The sequence below is a fragment of the Propithecus coquereli genome, unplaced genomic scaffold, assembly GCF_000956105.1.
Source record: "Propithecus coquereli isolate 6110/MARCELLA unplaced genomic scaffold, Pcoq_1.0 Scaffold43, whole genome shotgun sequence".
Taxonomy (NCBI): Eukaryota; Metazoa; Chordata; class Mammalia; order Primates; family Indriidae; genus Propithecus; species Propithecus coquereli.
Window position 1 is genome coordinate 7,339,210 of NW_012150063.1, and position 18,262 is coordinate 7,357,471.

At 35.1% G+C, this 18,262-nt stretch overlaps 1 protein-coding gene across 2 annotated transcripts in view; it reads left to right on the forward strand.

The window, feature by feature from the left end:
* MAP4K3 (mitogen-activated protein kinase kinase kinase kinase 3) overlaps window positions 1-18,262 on the forward strand; it is a 163,632-nt gene that overhangs the window by 143,817 nt on the left and 1,553 nt on the right. For both annotated transcript variants that reach the window (XM_012653844.1, XM_012653845.1), the window contains 7 exons: window positions 3,424-3,482; window positions 4,283-4,386; window positions 7,767-7,938; window positions 9,334-9,402; window positions 9,481-9,573; window positions 15,424-15,494; window positions 17,632-17,687. In XM_012653844.1, coding sequence (XP_012509298.1) covers window positions 3,424-3,482; window positions 4,283-4,386; window positions 7,767-7,938; window positions 9,334-9,402; window positions 9,481-9,573; window positions 15,424-15,494; window positions 17,632-17,687 — 624 coding nt within the window. The remainder of the gene's footprint in view (window positions 1-3,423; window positions 3,483-4,282; window positions 4,387-7,766; window positions 7,939-9,333; window positions 9,403-9,480; window positions 9,574-15,423; window positions 15,495-17,631; window positions 17,688-18,262) is intronic.

The window sequence follows — 18,262 nt, forward strand, 5'->3', positions numbered from 1 at the left end:
TAGTGCCATTTCTTCTGCTGTACAGTAAACACAACTTAAACTTCGTTTGAGCTGTTCTTATTCTGAAAATTGAGAGCCTCATGGTTCTCCCTCTGAAGATAGGTACTCACTGTACCATATTACAATTCTTTAGTAAAGCATGAGCTTTGGAATCCAAGTAGACTTGAATTTAAATCCTGGAATCAGTATACTCATTTTCTAGAGTTGTTTTGAAAATGATAAATTATGTATGTAAAGTACCTACCCTGGTTTTTGAGGCCAAAATAGACCCATTTTCATCATTATCAGGCATGGTAAATTGAACTGTGCCTGTAATGTACCCTAAAATATCTTCCATTAAATACATTAAAAATGTTGGTCGGCCGGGCGCGGTGGCTCACGCCTGTAATCCTAGCTATCTGGGAGGCCAAGGCGGGCGGATTGTTTGAGCTCAGGAGTTCGAAACCAGCCTGAGCAAGAGCGAGACCTTGTCTCTACTAAAAATAGAAAGAAATTAATCGGACAACTAAAAATATATAGAAAAAATTAGCCGGGCATGGTAGCACATGCCTGTAATCCCAGCTACTCGGGAGGCTGAGGCAGGAGGATCGCTCGAGCCCGGGAGTTTGAGGTTGCTGTGAGCTAGGATGACGCCACGGGACTCTAGCCCGGGCAACACAGTGAGACTCTGTCTCAAAAAAAAATGTTGGTCAACTTAAAATTCCAGTTAATCGTGTGCTGGTAAAATAAGTGTTAATTGCATTTTGTAAAATCATGACTAAAATTAAGGCAAGTGTGTAGATCACTGTAGAACATTAATTAAAATTTTATGACATTTCAATATGCTGCCCACAACCCTATTTTGAAAAATTTGATAAAAGTTAATTCTAAGCCATACTTAATAGTTGATTGTTCTTGTCCAGGTAGTAGTCTTCCTTATGGTATTTCAGAACCCAGTGGTTAATCCTCCTGGGTTTTGACCAGTTCAGTAACTTAAACTGTAAGTTAGCTTTGGGAGCCAGGAGACAAGTTTACAAGTGTGGACAGGAACATTAAACTTGTTGCCAGTGGAAACTTATCATGAGCTTGGTTCAGATTTTTTTTTTTTTTTTTGAGACAGAGTCTCACTGTGTTGCCCGGACTAGAGTGCCGTGGCATCATCCTAGCTCACAGCAACCTCACACTCCTGGGCTCAGGCGATCCTCCTGCCTCAGCCTCCCGAGTAGCTGGGACTACAGGCATGTGCCACCATGCCCGGCTAATTTTTTTTATGTATTTTTTTTTTTTAGTTGTCCGATTAATTTCTTTGTATTTTTTTTAGTAGTGCTGGGGTCTCGCTCTTGCTCAGGCTGGTTTCGAACTCCTGAGCTCAAACAATCCGCCCACCTTGGCCTCCCAGAGAGCTAGGATTACAGGCGTGAGCCACCGCGCCCGGCCCAGATTTTTTAAAACTCGAAAGAGCACTTTGATGGAAAGCAGTTTGGTTAAGGCTGTGAGGAATTTTTGTTTTAAGCTACGAAAAATCTCCAATGTATATGAAAGGGGTATTTTAAAATTACAAGTCTAATTATAATTAGATAATTATAAAATAAAAGGTAAAGCTTTTCCTAATATAACTTAGTCAAGGGAGCAATGAGATACTTTAACCAGAAATTTGAAGTCAGGATATTTTAGATTGCCACTGTAATCATTCAGTGCCTCAGCATCTGAATAATTTCTGTGTCATTGTTTAGAGGTCATGGTATCAAGAATATTTTGATTCACAGTTTTTAACATCTTACCTTGAAAAGTCAGAATACTCTTCATTTAAATTGACACAGAAGCATAAAGAGAAGCAGTAGATTTTTCTCAAAGTTGAATCACTATGAACATTGGAGTCAGGTAGACTGACATTAGAAGAGAGTTTTTTCTCTCTAAATTGCTAACTATAAGATCTTGAGCAAAAATCTAAGCCTTGGATTTCTATGCTATGACTATCTCATAGTATCGCTGGGACCAAATGACACAGAACATATAAAATGCATGGCACATGGTAAGGATTCAGTATATGTTAGCTGTAACTATTATAGCTTTTCATGAATATAAAGTAAGTATATAAAACATATTAAAGGTTAAATTACAGTACCATAGTGTTATATATGCTTGGTTATTACTCTCTTGTCAGTGGTATGCTGACAGGAACATCCACCAAGAAGATTCTTCTGAGCTTGTTTGGCATTACAGTGAATGTCACACATGTGCTGTACAATTTTATGTAAAATTGTACAACTCTAATTTTAAAAATGACCAGTACAGAGCACTGACTAATCTTTGACATATTTACATATATAAAAGAAGTTTAAATATGTATACAGAAACGGACATGTTTGAGGTTCACACAACTTAATGCACTAGCAGCCGCCAGTTTTTTTTTGTTTTGTTTTTGTTTTTTGAGACAGAGTCTCACTCTGTTGCCCGGGCTAGAGTGCCCTGGCTTCAGCATAGCTCGCAGCAACCTCAAACTCCTGGGCTCAAGCTATCCTCCTGCCTCAGCCTCCCGAGTAGCTAGGACTACAGGCATGCGCCACCATGTCCGGCTAATTTTTTTCTATATATATATATTTAGTTGTCCAGATAATTTCTTTCTATTTTTAGTAGAGACGGGGTCTCGCTCTTGCTCAGGCTGGTCTCGAACTCCTGAGCTCAAATAATCCACCCGCTCGGCCTCCCGGAGTGCTAGGATAACAGGCGTGAGCCACCGCGCCCAGCCCAGCCTCCATTATTTTAACTTTCATTATAAGTGACACTTGAGTGTGTATGTATTTTTTAAATTGTAGCTTTAAAAAATAATTCAAAATGTATTTTTACCTATTAAATTTGAATCAGATGTCTGCAGAATTCCTAAAGTCCCTTTGCAGAAAAATCTGTATCCCACTTCTCCTGAGTAGAGAAATAAAGATGTCTAGATAAAAGAAGTTCTTAAATTGTTGTAGTGGTAAGACAACTTTTTATATGGCTTAAATTTATTATAAGTGCTAAAAATATCTTTTCCCAGTTTTTGACATATCTTTTCATTGGTATCTTTTAGTAAACCAATCTTACTAATTCAGCAAATTGAATGCCACCTGTAATTTGAGGTGCTAGAGATGCATCAGTGGAAAAAAATGTCAGTTAAAGTTTATAGGTATTTTCCTGTGTGATTTGTTCTTTTTGCATTTTTTATAAAGAAATCCCAAAGTCATATACTGCTAAAGTCTTTTTTTTCCATATTTAAATCCTTAATCCATTTGGAATTGCATGAGGGACATGAGAAAGCAATCCAATGTATTCTTTCTTTTAACATATGACCTATTATGTCGGCACCAATTTTTGAACTCGTACTTTCTCCACTGATTGCAACAGCACTTTTTGTCATAGACTGAGTTTGCCTACATGTATTATATACTCATTTTCTTTTACATTTAGGAAATTTTCTGTGTCAGCAAAAATCCCTGAAACCAAGTGGTGTCAGAAGTGTTGTGTTGGTAAGTAACCTGTCTCGTAACATGTAGCTCCCCTGTTTTGCAGAGTGGCTAAGAAAACCCCATGAGGCTACAGGAGGAGAAAGCTGCCAGGTTTTTCTTTTGTTTGCTTTGGCTGGGTGATTTCGCTGTTTACCTCCCCTCTGCCATTTAAATATTTCAAATCTATGTGAAGTTTATAGATTTTACTATTGTTCTTTTTACAGTCTAATTTTTTTTTATCTCTCTTTCAAATATATTTGCTTTATATCTTAACCAGAAGAAAAGTACAAAATCTGAGGCAATTCAATTTTATTGTTTTTAAACCTGTATTATAAGGTTCAATTATACTGTCTATGATATTTCCTAGTGACCATAACAGTTTAAAAAAACGGAGGGAGATAGAGAAGTGTTTTATTTTTAGAAACAAAACATTATTGCCTCTGAATATACTACCAAAAGCACCCTATGAACCACCTAAATGTGTTGTATCCTATCAATTTGACTACTTCTCTGTAAATTTAGTTTGACCCTTTTTTCAGGATGTTGCTACTCAGCTAATTTCCCTGTTGACATATGACCTCAAGTCCTCCCTCCTTCCTGGCTCTCAACACCATTACAACCAGCAGTTTCATTTGTGCATACAAATAAAAATCCTGCAAGTGTTGAGGGCATTTCCTACTATTACCTGAAATAGTGTTTCTTTTTCACCTTGCTGTCTAATTAAGAAATTGAACTGACATCTAGCTTTTGAACATGAAATTATTATTGTAAGGACTTTGTATTATTGTCAGAGAACTCATGCTTCTTTTTTGCCTTAACAGTAAGAAATCCATACACAGGCCATAAATACCTATGCGGGGCACTTCAGACTAGCATCGTCCTGTTAGAATGGGTTGAACCAATGCAGAAATTTATGTTAATTAAGGTAAGCATGAAAGTCAGCCTATCACATTCTTAGTACAAAAGCTCAATTGGCAACTTCTGTTTTCTTTAGAAAAATATTTTTTCAGTTAATTCTCAAGTTAATTTAATGATTTCAGATTACATGGCAGGGTGTGAAAAACCGGCCAATTATAAGGAACTCAATTGGCCTGATAAAAATTTGGAAAGAGTTTAGAGAAATATTTCAGGGATATGGCAGTAGGGATCTGGATACAGAGTATCTCACATACACAGACTAATGTCAGAAACAGGAGGTGCTAAAAGATCAGAGAAATGTTGTTTTGAATATACTCTCTGGTTGGTCCTGCTCCATCACAGCAGAGAAACAATCTACAGGTTGGTGTTTGGTCTAAGAAGACAAGGGATGACCATAATAAGGGGGAATTGATTTGTTTCGATGATATGCCTACCTATTAATTGGCCTATGTCTTTCCATGGATAATTGTTTTTCTTAAGTTTCTCAAGAATCTTTAATTAATGCATGACCTTGAAAATATTTAGTATTATTCAGCTATAATCTACATTTTGAGGAAAAACTAACTTTTTAAAATGTATGAAGTACAGGCTCAGTTTACACCAAGGAAATACCAAATGAATTTTTTAAAATTGTTTTCTTTGCTACTGTGTATGAATTAAGTAGTCTTATTTCATGAACATTTGATCTCTGAGTAGAAATTGGAGTCAGAATATAACTGGAGTGAAATTCTTTCTAAATTTGATAATATTGAATTAGGGTGTTTAAAGTATTGACTTCCTGTTATTTAAAATCTTATATACAACTAAGAAATCTAATTTTAGTTTTCACGTCAGTATTAACGTCAAGATTAACTAGGGCTAGAGATGAAAAAATAGTTTTAAAAGTTTGAAACCTATTGAAGTAATAGTAATTTCACAAATAAATTCACTGAAACAAAAATTCTTTAGACCTAAAGCTGAGGGGAAAATAGCCTTATAAATTTTCTGAAGCAGAGCTACTGAATATAGCCTTTTTATGGCAAAAATTATTTTGTTCTCTGCTCCTGTTTGTTCTTGCCTGTCTGACAAAAGGATGCCTTATCTTAGATGGAGTGGTGAAGTCTACACAGTTGGACTTTTCTGCAGCTGCTTCGTTCCCTATCTTCTTCTTTCCTTTTCTTCCTTAGTCTATTTTAGATATGTCCTTCCTGTTCCTTTCATTCCTATCCTGTATCAAAATGACAAAGTTTCATCGTATCTGTTATTCACATATACTGATAGACTGATTAAACTCCAGTATGAATGAATTTTATGTGTTACCTGATATGTTAAACCATGTATCCTAATACATGTAATGAAAGACACTTTATTAAAGGAATTTTAGGTATCAAGAGCATGTAGTAGGAAATACATATTTTGAAGACATGGGAAGCTTAAAAATTACCCACCCATGGGTTCTCTTTTCCAGGTGGATGGCACCAGGGCACTTGGCCTGGCTCTGACTAGTGAGGCCTATTAACCAGCATTCTGAGACAGTAGACTTACAGACAGTTCTGCTTGCAGGTCTCCTTCAAGACTTTCTCACTCTTTCCCGTTTTCTTAAACTCCCAGAGCTAGATGCCCTTTCCCACCTCCCTTCATGGTAACCCCTTTCCTTTCTGTGTCTCTCTGCTTCAGGACTTTCATATGTATATTTTATTTCTATATTTGACATTATTTTGGTTAGTATTTATGATGTTTCTTTACTATAACCCTTTAGCAGATGTGTTCAAAAACAACCTTATGCTTTCTATATTCTTCCTTCCTCTTAATGACAAAAAAACTTTAAAAAAACAAGCATTGTTTTCCTTCTGCCTTGTTGCTCTTATGTTTCAAAGAGAATTTTTAAAATTGTTTTACCTTATTAAAAATGTGACAAATTTTATCCAAAACATGTGCCCCGGGGTAATGGGAAAGCTCGTAGAAAGGAGGTTGGGAAAATGTCGATGAAGAAGTGTCTGTGCCTGTGTGATGGAGGCACACGAGCAGCCATGGGGAAGGAAGGGATGCGGGCTCAAGTGCACACAGAGCTTCACGTTCCAGCCAGGGGACCATGTTGTATCTTCCAACAGTTTAAAACTAGTAGTTACAGTAGCCCCATTGCAACTTTTTATTTTCTTTAGAATTTACAAGTTGCCAGTTGAAAAAAACAAATCAAATTTCGTAGCGTTCTCTTTTTACTATGTAAGCATGTATACCTGAAGATTAGAATTAGTATTACCTAATTTTTCAACAGTATGTGAGTAGAATCATAAAATATACATTGATTTGTGTCTGGCTTCTTTTTTGCAACATCGTATTTGTCTGGTTGTTGGATATAGCTACAGTTTGTTTATTTTCATTCCTCTATAATTTTCTATTCTGTGAATATGCCATCATTTTATCCATTCTACTGTTGACAGGCATTTGGGCTATTTCCAGTTTTTTGTTATTCTGAACAGTGCTGCCGTGAACATTTTTACTTTTGTTTCCTGTACCTGTGTACTCATGTTCTCTAGAATGTATGCCTGGGAATATTATTGCAGAGTCATAAGAAATGCAAGTTTTCAACAATAATAGATAATGTCATTAACCAATATGGTTGTACCAATTTATACTCCCACCACCAACACGTGAGCATTCATTTATTCCTCCCCGATACTTGTTATTGTCATTCTTCTCAATTTTTTAATTTTAGCCTTTTTGGTGGGTATGTATAATATCTCATTGTGATTTTATTCCTTGATTACTAATGAAGTTACCATTTTCCATCTATTTTTCTAAACCTTCAAAATATGAATTTTGTTTTATTCTTTTGATAGCAATATAAAAATAATTTTATATAAATTAGAATTTGTTGTATTGTAATTTAATTTTTTAAATAAAATCACTTGAGATATGAGGCTAAATTTTTAAATACACTTAGAAGCTTTTCTTGCTAATTAACATTTCACGTCTCTCATCCATGTCTTCTCAGTTGGTTAAGAAGACAGAGGAATATAACTGAAAATGTATCAAACTGGGAGAAAGAAGACTGCCAGAAAGGCTAGGGGGACCCTGGGACAGTCACCCGATTCCTGGACCTTAGTTTCCAACTCTGAAAAGAGAGGGTTGGACAGGTGACTTACAAGTTCCCTTCCAGCCTTAATATCCTAAAATTGTGTGATTTTTAACTTTAAAACTTTTTACAGTGGTAAACCTACCATCTTTATCAAGATACTTCATAATTTAGATTTTTCTGCATACCCTGAATTTCTATGACAAGAAGCAGTCTTTATCGTAGAAAGCTATTTTATATACTTTTAAAAGACTACAAATTCTTTCGTATTGTCATAGAATTATTTGACCTTTGTTTTCCTACATTTAATGTGTTTTTGTTTCTTTCTCTAGCACATAGATTTTCCTATACCATGTCCACTTAGAATGTTTGAAATGCTGGTAGTTCCTGAACAGGAGTACCCTTTAGTTTGTGTTGGTGTCAGCAGAGGGAGAGACTTCAACCAGGTGGTTCGATTTGAGACTGTCAATCCAAATTCTACCTCTTCATGGTTTACAGAATCAGGTTTGTGATTTTTATGAAGTTATGCATATACTGGTTTTATAAGTAATAAGCTTACAATGTCTCTTGTTAAGCAAAACTACATAAAAAGCCAGTCTTTAATAACTATGATTAAACTGGAAGAAGAGAAGATGACTTTTTTTAAAATAGCTAACTCATGTGGTACATTTAAAGCAATTTGTCCAAGCACATATACCAATTTTTATATTTAGTAATGAATATGATAATGATTTGATCCTCAATGTCCTGTATTGGGTGTATATTAATAAACAATTTTGCAGTATCTCTTACTATAAAATGAATTATATACCTGAGTCATTTTATGATTTTTGAAAAACGTATGACATTTTATATAACAGTTTATCTCGAAGGTGTATAGGTAACCCTTGAAGTCACATTTGTGTTACTCTTACTTGGAAATAATTACATTAATATGACCAATTGAATACCAGTTAAAGCACTTTTTCTAAAAAAAAAAAAAAAAGTTTATGTATATTCTAATATTTTTAATATTTTTCATTTTATGTTTCACATTTTTAGACAATTTTGTATGCATCTGTTTTGATTATTAATATGAAACCGAATCTATGAAATGCATGTTAACATAGGAAACATTTGAAACATTAACATATTGAAGTATATTAACATGGGAAATATTTAAAACAAAGCATGAGCACTTAAAAATTTCATAACTCTCAGAATTTTCAGTTATTTTATGTAATTTTAAATGGTATGTCCCTGAAAATTTGCATATTATATAGCTCCAGTTGCCCTGCCTCCCTGAAAACCATCAGGTGGTTTTACCTTTTTAATGACATTCGGTCACTTTACTAGGAGTGTTGGTAAAGGGATCATTGAATATTTAGTGCATACCAGTGATGCCCAAACTTGAGCATGCATCAGAATCACTGGGAGACTTGTTAAAACGCATTGCTGAGCCCCACCCCCAGAGTTTTTCATTCATTAGATCTAGAGTGGGACCTAAGAATTTTCATTTCTGTAAATTCCCAGGTGATGCTGATGATGTTGATACATGGACCATAATGTAAGAACTACATATATACACAAATCTCAGGGTAATAGCAAAGCTGATTTTTAAAAAAGGAAGAGCTGCATTATAGAATATTTGAAGTATAGTTTGTTTTACAGTATAGTCAGCCCTTCATATCCATGGGTTCCGCATCACCAATAGTATTGACAGTAGCTAACTAACATTTACTGTGTTGAGCAATTACATGGATTTGAACCCAGGTAGTCTGGCTCAACCACTATATATATGCTGTAAAAATTTATATGCATTTGAAATACCATTACCATCAAAATTCTTTTTCTTAAATGTCTCTGTGCTTTAAATACTACAGCTTTCTGTAAGTTTACTGAGCTTTTTTTGTGTTATAGATACCCCACAGACAAGTGTTACTCATGTAACCCAGCTGGAGAGAGATACCATTCTTGTATGCTTGGACTGTAAGTTTTTATTTATGAACATCTTATTTTAATAAGACATCTTCTGTCTTCATTTCTGAGTGACTTTTTCCCCCCTAGGTTGTATAAAAATTGTAAATCTCCAAGGAAGATTAAAATCCAGTAGAAAATTATCATCAGAACTCACCTTTGATTTCCAGATTGAATCAATAGGTAAGTCAAAGTTTAATATTTCTTTGCATTATGAACTGCTTAAAATAATTTGTCTAATAATTGTCTGAAATTATAGACAGATATAATTAAGGACTCATTTTTTTAAAAATACATGCTATAGTGAATATGAGGTCACTATCAGCCTTCATTTTTATACATTCTCCGAAGTAGTTTAATAACTGTAATGGAAGTAATGTTATCTTCCTTGCAGATTTGGCATTTTCAAAAGAAATAAGTTAAATATCATTTCTCAGCTGGGCAAAGTGGCTTGCACCTATAATCCCAGCAGTTTGGGAGGCAGAGGCAGGAGAATCATTTGAGGCTAGGTGTTCGAGACCAGCCTGGGCAATATAGCGAGACCCCGTCTCTACAAAAAATTTTTTTAAAACTTAGCCGGATATGATGGCTCAGACCTGTAGTCCTTGCTACTCGGAGGCTAAAGTGGGAGGGTGACTTGAGCCCAGGAGTTCAAGGTTACAGCAAGCTAGGATCATGCTCTACTCTCCAGCCTAGGTGACAGAGTGAGACCTTGTCTCAAAAATAAATAAATATCATTCCTCATAATATAGTGAATTCCCATTTCTTCCAGACTCCTGTAAAGTTTCCCTGTAAGTACTTTAAAATTTAGTATTTAGTATATCCTATTATATTTTTGCTGTTGTACTTCCTGATCAGAGAATTTTAATTCTATGAAATTTCCTTCTTGCCATTCTCAACATTTTGCTTGATAGGAGTTTTTTTCTGGAAAAGAATTCCTGACAGAATCAGTATTCTAAAATGATTATATTCAGGAAAAATAAGGGGAAAATAATCATATATAGGATGGTGCTGGGAAAATCAGTGATAATTAATTTAACTGTGTACACTTATTCTGGTGTCCTTTATCAGTAAAATAAAGATATTTGCCTTTATATATGTTTGCAGAGGGTAAAGCCAAGGGCAGACAGTTTACTTGTCTTATTCCTAGTTCTGTTTTCTTCTTTCCCCAAGCTAGAATGTCCCTCGCCCAACAAACAGGTGATAAGGATAAATTAGTTTTGAGGGACACCTGACCAGGATGTTAAAATGGAATCCGTGCTTAAAAAGACATAGCAAGGGTCAAAAACCAAGATCAACAACAGAAACTCAAAACAGTATGCAGGCCTAAAACCAACAGGCCTGCTGGGCTTCAAGGCAGAAGTAGATGACAGCTGGGCACTTGGGTGATAAAGAAAACTAAAAATGGCATTCCCACTTAGAACTGGAACCAGACAAGGTTGCCCCCTATCTCCACTTCTATTCAACATAGTGCTGGAATCCTGGCCACAGCAATCAGGCAAGAGAGTGGAATTAAAGGCATACAAATGGAAACAGAAGAGATCAAACTCTCACTATTTGCTGATGACATGATATTATATCTAGAAAACCCCATGGATTCAACCAAGAGGCTCCTGGAATTGATAAATGAATTCAGTAAAGTCTCAGGATATAAAATCAATACACACAAGTCAGAGGCTTTCATATATGCCAATAGCAGTCATACCGAGAACCAAATCAAAGACTCAATTCCCTTCACAATAGCAACAAAAAAAATAAAGTATCTAGGAATATATTTAACTAAGGAGGTAAAAGACCTCTGCAGGGAGAACTATGAAACATTGAGGAAGGAAATAGTTGAGGACATAAACAGGTGGAAAACCATACCGTGCTTGTGGGTCAGCAGAATCAACATCGTTAAGATGTCTATACTACGCAAAGTGATCTACAGATTCAATGCAATCCCTATTAAAATACCAACATCATTCTTCACAGATGTAGAAAAATTGATTTTACGCTTCGTATGGAACCAGAGAAGACCCTGCATAGCAAAAACAATTCTAGGCAATAAAAACAAAACGGGAGGTATCAACTTACCAGACTTCAAACTTTACTATAAGGCTGTAGTAATCAAAACAGCTTGGTACTGGCACAAAAATAGAGCCATTGATCAGTGGAACAGAACTGGGAACCCCGATATAAAACCATCCTCATATAGCCATCTAATCTTTGACAAAGCAGACAAAAACATACACTGGGGAAAAGAATCCTTATTCAGTAAAGGTGCTGGAAAAACTGGATAGCCACATGTAGAAGACTGAAGCAGGATCCACACCTTTCACCTCTCACAAAAATCAACTCACGCTGGGTAACAGATTTAAACCTAAGGAGTGAGACTACTAGAATTCTAGAGGAAGATGTTGGAAATACTCTTCTAGACATTGGCCTAGGCAAAGAATTTATGAAGAAGACCCCAAAGGCAATCACAGCAACAACCAAAATAAATAAATGGGACCTGATCAAATTAAAAAGCTTCTGCACAGCCAAAGAAACTGTCACAAGAGCAAACACACAACCTACAGAATGGGAGAAAATTTTTGCATGCTACAAATCCGATAAAGGGCTGATAACTAGAATCTACTTAGAACTCAGGAAAATCAACAAGAAAAAATCAAACAACCCTATCAAAAAGTGGGCAAAGGACATGAACAGAGACTTTTCAAAAGAAGACAGAATAATGGCCAAAAAACATATGAAAAAATGCTCAATGTCTCTAATCATCAGAGAAATACAAATCAAAACCACAATGAGATATCACTTATCTCCAGTGAGACTGGCCTTTGTCAAAAAGTCCCAAAACAATAAATGTTGGCATGGATGCGGAGAGATAGGAACACTCATACACTGCTGGTGGGACTGCAAACTAGTGCGATCTCTGTGGAAAGCAATATGGAGATACCTTAAAGAGATACAAGTAGAATTACCATTCGATCCAGCAATCCCATTACTGGGCATCTACCGAAAAGAACAAATGATACTGTATAAGAAAGACACCTGCACCCAAATGTTTATAGCAGCACAATTCACAATTGCAAAGATGTGGAAACAACCCAAGTGTCCATCAATACATGAGTAGATTAATGAAATGTGGTATATGTATACCATGGAGTACTATTCAACTTTAAGAAACAATGGTAATCTAGCACCTCTTGTATTCTCCTGGATAGAGCTAGAATGCATTCTACTAAGTGAAGTATCCCAAGAATGGAAAAACAAGCACCACATGTACTCACCATCAAATTGGTATTAACCGATCAACACATAAGTGCACATATAAGAATAACATCTATTGGATGTCGGGCAGGACGGAGGGGGGAGAAGGGGACAGGTATATGCATACACAAAGAGTGCGATGCACACCATCATAGGGATGGACACGCTTGAAGCTCGGACTTGGTGGGGGAGGCGGGGCAAGGGCAACATACGTAACCTAAACATCTGTATCCCCATAATATGCTGAAATAAAAAAAAAAAAAAAGAAATCCACATTACCAAGTAATAGACTTTATCCCAGGAAAGCAAGGATAGTTTGGCATCAGAAAATGTAGTTATGTAATACACTACACTAAATATTAAAAGAGAAAAATCACATAATTCTTCTGTAGATATATAAAAAAAAATTCAGTAATGTCTAAGTCATTAAAGATTTTTTAAAAAAAAATACTTCTTAGCACTTTAGGAATAGAGGGAAATGTCCTTCACTTAGCAAAGCCTATTAAAAATATCATGTTTAACGGTCAAACTAATTCCCATTACAGTGGAGAACAAGATAAGAGTGCTTGCTGTTATTACATTTCAGCATTGTCTCATTAGACAAGAAAAGGGAAGTATGAAGATTAGAAAGGGAAAAGTAGAAAGATCCTTTTTTGCTAATGGTATGATTAGCTACATAGAATATAAAACTCTATAAATAAATTACTAGAGCTAAAAAGAGAATGCAGCTAGTTATGAGTAATATGAATTAATAACTTTCCTAAATAATCAGTGAAAAATTTAATAGGAAAAAAAAAAATCCCTTTCACAATAGCAATAAATAACATGTATAAGAATAATCGTAACCCAAACATGTTTAAAACAATTATCTAGGAAATTCTGAATTATTTTTTAGAGACATAAAAGAAGATTTAAACAAACAATTACATCATGTCCATGGGAGGAAAGACTCAATATGAGAAAGATGTCAGTTCTTCACAAATTAATGCACAAATTCTGTGCATTTGCAATAAAAATCCCAACAAGATATTTTGTGCCACATGATAAATTCATCTTAAAATTCATATGGACCTCAAAAAACTAAAAATAGAACTACCATATGACCCAGCAATCCCACTGCTGGGTATATATCCAAAGGAGGGGAAATTTCAGTATGTGAGAAAGATATCTGCACTCCCTGTTTATTGCAGCGCTATTTGCAATAGCCAAGATTTGGAATCAACCTAAGTATCCGTCAGTGGATGAATGGATAAAGAAATTATGGTACATATACACAATGGAATATTATATAGCCCACCAAAAAAGAATGAAATCCTGACATTTGCAACAACATGGATGGAACTGGAGAACATTATGTTAAGTGAAATAAGCCAAGCACAGAAAGACAAATCTCATGTGCTCTCACTCATACGTGGGAGCTAAATATTCAAAACAGTTAATCTCATGGAGACAGAGTAGAATGATGGTTACCAGAGGCTGGGAAGGGTAGCAAGGAGCCGGGGATAAAGTGGGGATGGTTAATGGGTGTGAAAATATAGTTAGATAGATAGAATGAACAATGTTTGATAGCACAACAAAGTGACTATAATCAACAACAAGTTAGGGCATGCTTCAAAATAACTAAAACAGTGGACTTTGGAATGTTCCTAACACAAAGAAATGATAAATGCCTGAGGTGACAGATACGCCTATTACTCTGATTTGATGAATTTACATTGTATGCCTGTATCAAAACATCACACGTACCCTATAAAGATACACAATTATTATGTACCCATAATAATTAAAAAAGAAAGAAATTCATATGGAAAAGCCAAAGACCAAGGATAGTAAAATAAATGTTGACAAATACTTGTTCTACACAGTATTGAAACTTACTGTAAAACCATAGTAATTAAGGCAATGTGGTATCAACACAGGAATAAATAGAAAAGAGGGCCCAGAAACAGACCCACATGTAAATAGAATTAGGGCATTATCTATCAGTGGGTAGATGGTAGACTATTCAACAAATCATACTGGTACAAATGATTATCTGCAAGAAACAAAATTAGATTTCTTCCTCACTGAATACACAAAACTAAATTTTGCTTTATTTACACCCTGTGTACCGAGAATTCTATGTCTAGGTGTCAAACCCAGGAAAAGTTTTATACACATATTCAAGAAGATATACAAGAATGTTTTTTGCAGCATTGTTTGTGATAAAACCTAAATAAGAAATAACTTAAATGTTCATCATAAAAAATGTATGAAAGTTGGAAACATTCGATATAAAGTTTATATTCATAATGTAAATTTACAATGTAGTAATAATAAAAACATACATGAGAATGACAAATGCCAAATTTATGATAGTGGTTATCTCAGAGAGGGAGGAAAGGCTGGAATGGGATTAGGGGAGGAGTATGTAGCGGATGCCAGCTGTATGTGTTTTTATTTAAAGCAAATATGGTAAAATGTTAGGATTTGATAGTTGAGTGGTAGATACCTGTGTGTTTTTATGTTCTTCTCTGTGTTTTTCTGTATGTTTGCAGTATTTTTAAAAATTATTTAAAAACAAATAAAAAATGTTTGCATTGAATTTTCTTTCTTTATATCAAAAAGATAAGCTCTGTATGTTTTAAAACTTTCAAATGTAAAGATGCCATACAAATACAAAATAGCTGACATTAGTCATTAATTGAAATATTGCTATCTGAGATAGAAAGGAATGAAGTGATGCTTATCAGTTGAACTTTTTGTACTATTAACAGTAATTGAGCTGTTCTTGCCTGCTAGTTTGCCTACAAGACAGTGTGCTAGCTTTCTGGAAACATGGAATGCAAGGTAGAAGTTTTAGATCTAATGAGGTAAGTAATCTTTTTTAAATTACAGCCATTAAATTGTCACAAGACATTATCAAATTTCAATTTAAATAATCCCCTTTAACTTTTGAAAATTCCTAAATGATGCAAGTAATACTTAATTTGCTAACTTTATTAATACTTACCGTATTCAGTCTATTGATAAAGTCAATAGCACATTGTTGTACAGCCCCTCCCTCTTCGTTACTCAAACAACTTTAGTGCATATTTAATGTGCTTCTAGATAATCACCGTCAAATTCAGAACAGGAACTTCCTAATACTGCTAAAAATGAGCCAACTATGATTTTCTTTCAACTTTCCCAGACCACTGCCTGGATTTGGAACAAGAGTGCTAGTGCTGGCTCTCTGTCCTGAGGCACTTTTTCTACTTTGTATCTCAGAAATAATGACCAATGCAGGCTATAATTAAAGGGTTCTACATTTCTCTTGAAGCCAACTTGCCCCCATTTCTGTTATCTGTATTCACTTGACATTTATAAGAGTCTTTGCTCTTTTCTCCTTCCGTTTTTATTAACGTTTAGCTACATTTCATGAGTCCTTCCTACCTTACAGGAATAATTTGACTCCAAGCCATGTGACATATTCAGTTCAGTTCAACATTTATGGCAGAAAGTTCTGGGGTTAGAAACATGAATAAGATATGGTACTTTCCCCCTATGTTATAGGCAAGAAAAATTATCAAAAAATCCTTCAAATACCCCCCAAGCCAATCTCTGCAGTATAATTTTTACTTGATCATTGGAAGGAAAGGGAAACCTCAGGTCCCTCGAGCAAGAAAATAGCTCATTTGTTTCCTGAATTTTCATTCATTAAGCGGAGAGCATTTCTTCTACAAAAGTAAGCAGTATAGCATAGTGATCATGGGCATTGGTCCCAGAGTTGAGACATTCAGATTCGAGTCTCAGTCCTGCTAGTTAGGGGCTGTGTGACCTTGGCATGTCACTTCTCTCTACCTACATTTTCTCATATGTGAGTGAGAGTTGTTAAGATGAAATGAAATGAGCATGTAATATGCTGGGCATGGTGCCTGCCATATGGTAAGTGTTGAAGAAAGCTGGCTGCTAATATGTTTCTAACAGCAGTTCCCATAAGTGGGCTCACTTCTCAGGAAGATCTTCTTAAAATCACCTGAGGGACTGGAGCAGGGAGGTAAGAACAGTCAACAGCCCATAAATACTCGTCAAAGAAAAAAAGGCATAGTAGCCAGAACAGAGTGATTTAAAAAAAAAAAAAGGGAAAGAAAAGTTTGCCCGAATAATCATCTGAGGAACTTTCTCAAACAACACAGGCAGCCCTTCAACACACCTCCAAAAATGTTACGTCCTTCTAGTAGGCAGACCCCACTGTCATGATGAGCCTCTGTTACTGAACTCAGCGTGTTGTTTCTTTCAGATGTGCTGGCTTACAACGGAAGTTAAGAATCATTAGCGTTTGCAGAAAAACTAATTACAGGGGTATTGATGGAATAATTTTAGTTTCAAAATCAAATTGCAAGAAAATGGGGAAGAAATGGGAAAGATTATTATGTATTGAGCACTTCTTTAGCTAGGCATTATACCCACTAATCCTTAGAAGAACACTGCAAGGTACTACTTCAGAATAGATCTTTTTCTGTCCCATTTTGCAGAAGGCAAAACCATTTTTAACAGATTGCATATCTTGCCCAATGTCACAGCTAGTAAGTAGGAGAACTGGGATTAAAACTGAAGTCATGTCTGGCTCTTAAACATTTCATATTGTACCATGTGACAGCCTTTTAAGTAAAAGAGCCATATCTAAGTGGCTTACAGCTACCAGTAGTCTTGCTGTTAATGTTAACATAAATGACAAAGGTTTCTAATAAATAAAATGGACTTAGTGCTTTGCTTTTAAGTTTTTCCTGTGAAGTCTGTAATTTAACAAGTAGTTTTCTTTTGCCAATATTTTGTGATTAATTCAAAATTAGCCATATTTTTCCTAGACTAACAAATTGATGTATCTACATGCTGACTTAAATAATTATGCAGCGATGTACTTCCATATTAGGAATTATGTTTCTTTTCTGTAGAGTTATAATGAAATGCCCATGTAAAACTTTGTATCTTTAATTTCAGAAATTAATTTATATTTTAACTGAACAGGTAACACAAGAAATTTCAGATAGCACAAGAATTTTCAGGCTGCTTGGATCTGACAGGTATGAAAATGGGCTATATTAAATATATAGTACTAGATGTTTTTATAAATTCATCATGAAACTGGTTTCTTTTTCAAGAGAATTTCATTTCTGCAATAATATATTGAACATTGTATTTTGTGTACTATAAGAATTCACAAGCCAGAAAGTTATAAAGCATTTGAAAATGTACCTAATCTTCCAAGTAACAGGAATTTATAGATCCGTCAGTACTAGTTTGCATTAAACATACTATCAAAAGTCTGATTTTCAGCAGAAGAAAGAGGAAATACCATATAGTGACAAACAGAACTTTTTGTTTTTAATGTCAAATAGGATTTTGGAGATCTATTCTAATATACCTTCTGATTCTTGAACTGCAAATTATTTTTAGAATTTGCCATAAGAACTAAGTTCCTCCAAATTATTTCTAATATAGGTTTCTCCTCATCTCTGACACTCAGAAGAACACTGGCTTAGAGATGGGAGGTGGTGGGCAGCAAAATTACTTCCCAGAGCTAGAACTGGCCCTGTCATCATAGCAATAGCAAATGAATCTGGACACAAATCAAATAAGCAGCATTTATAGAGGCATA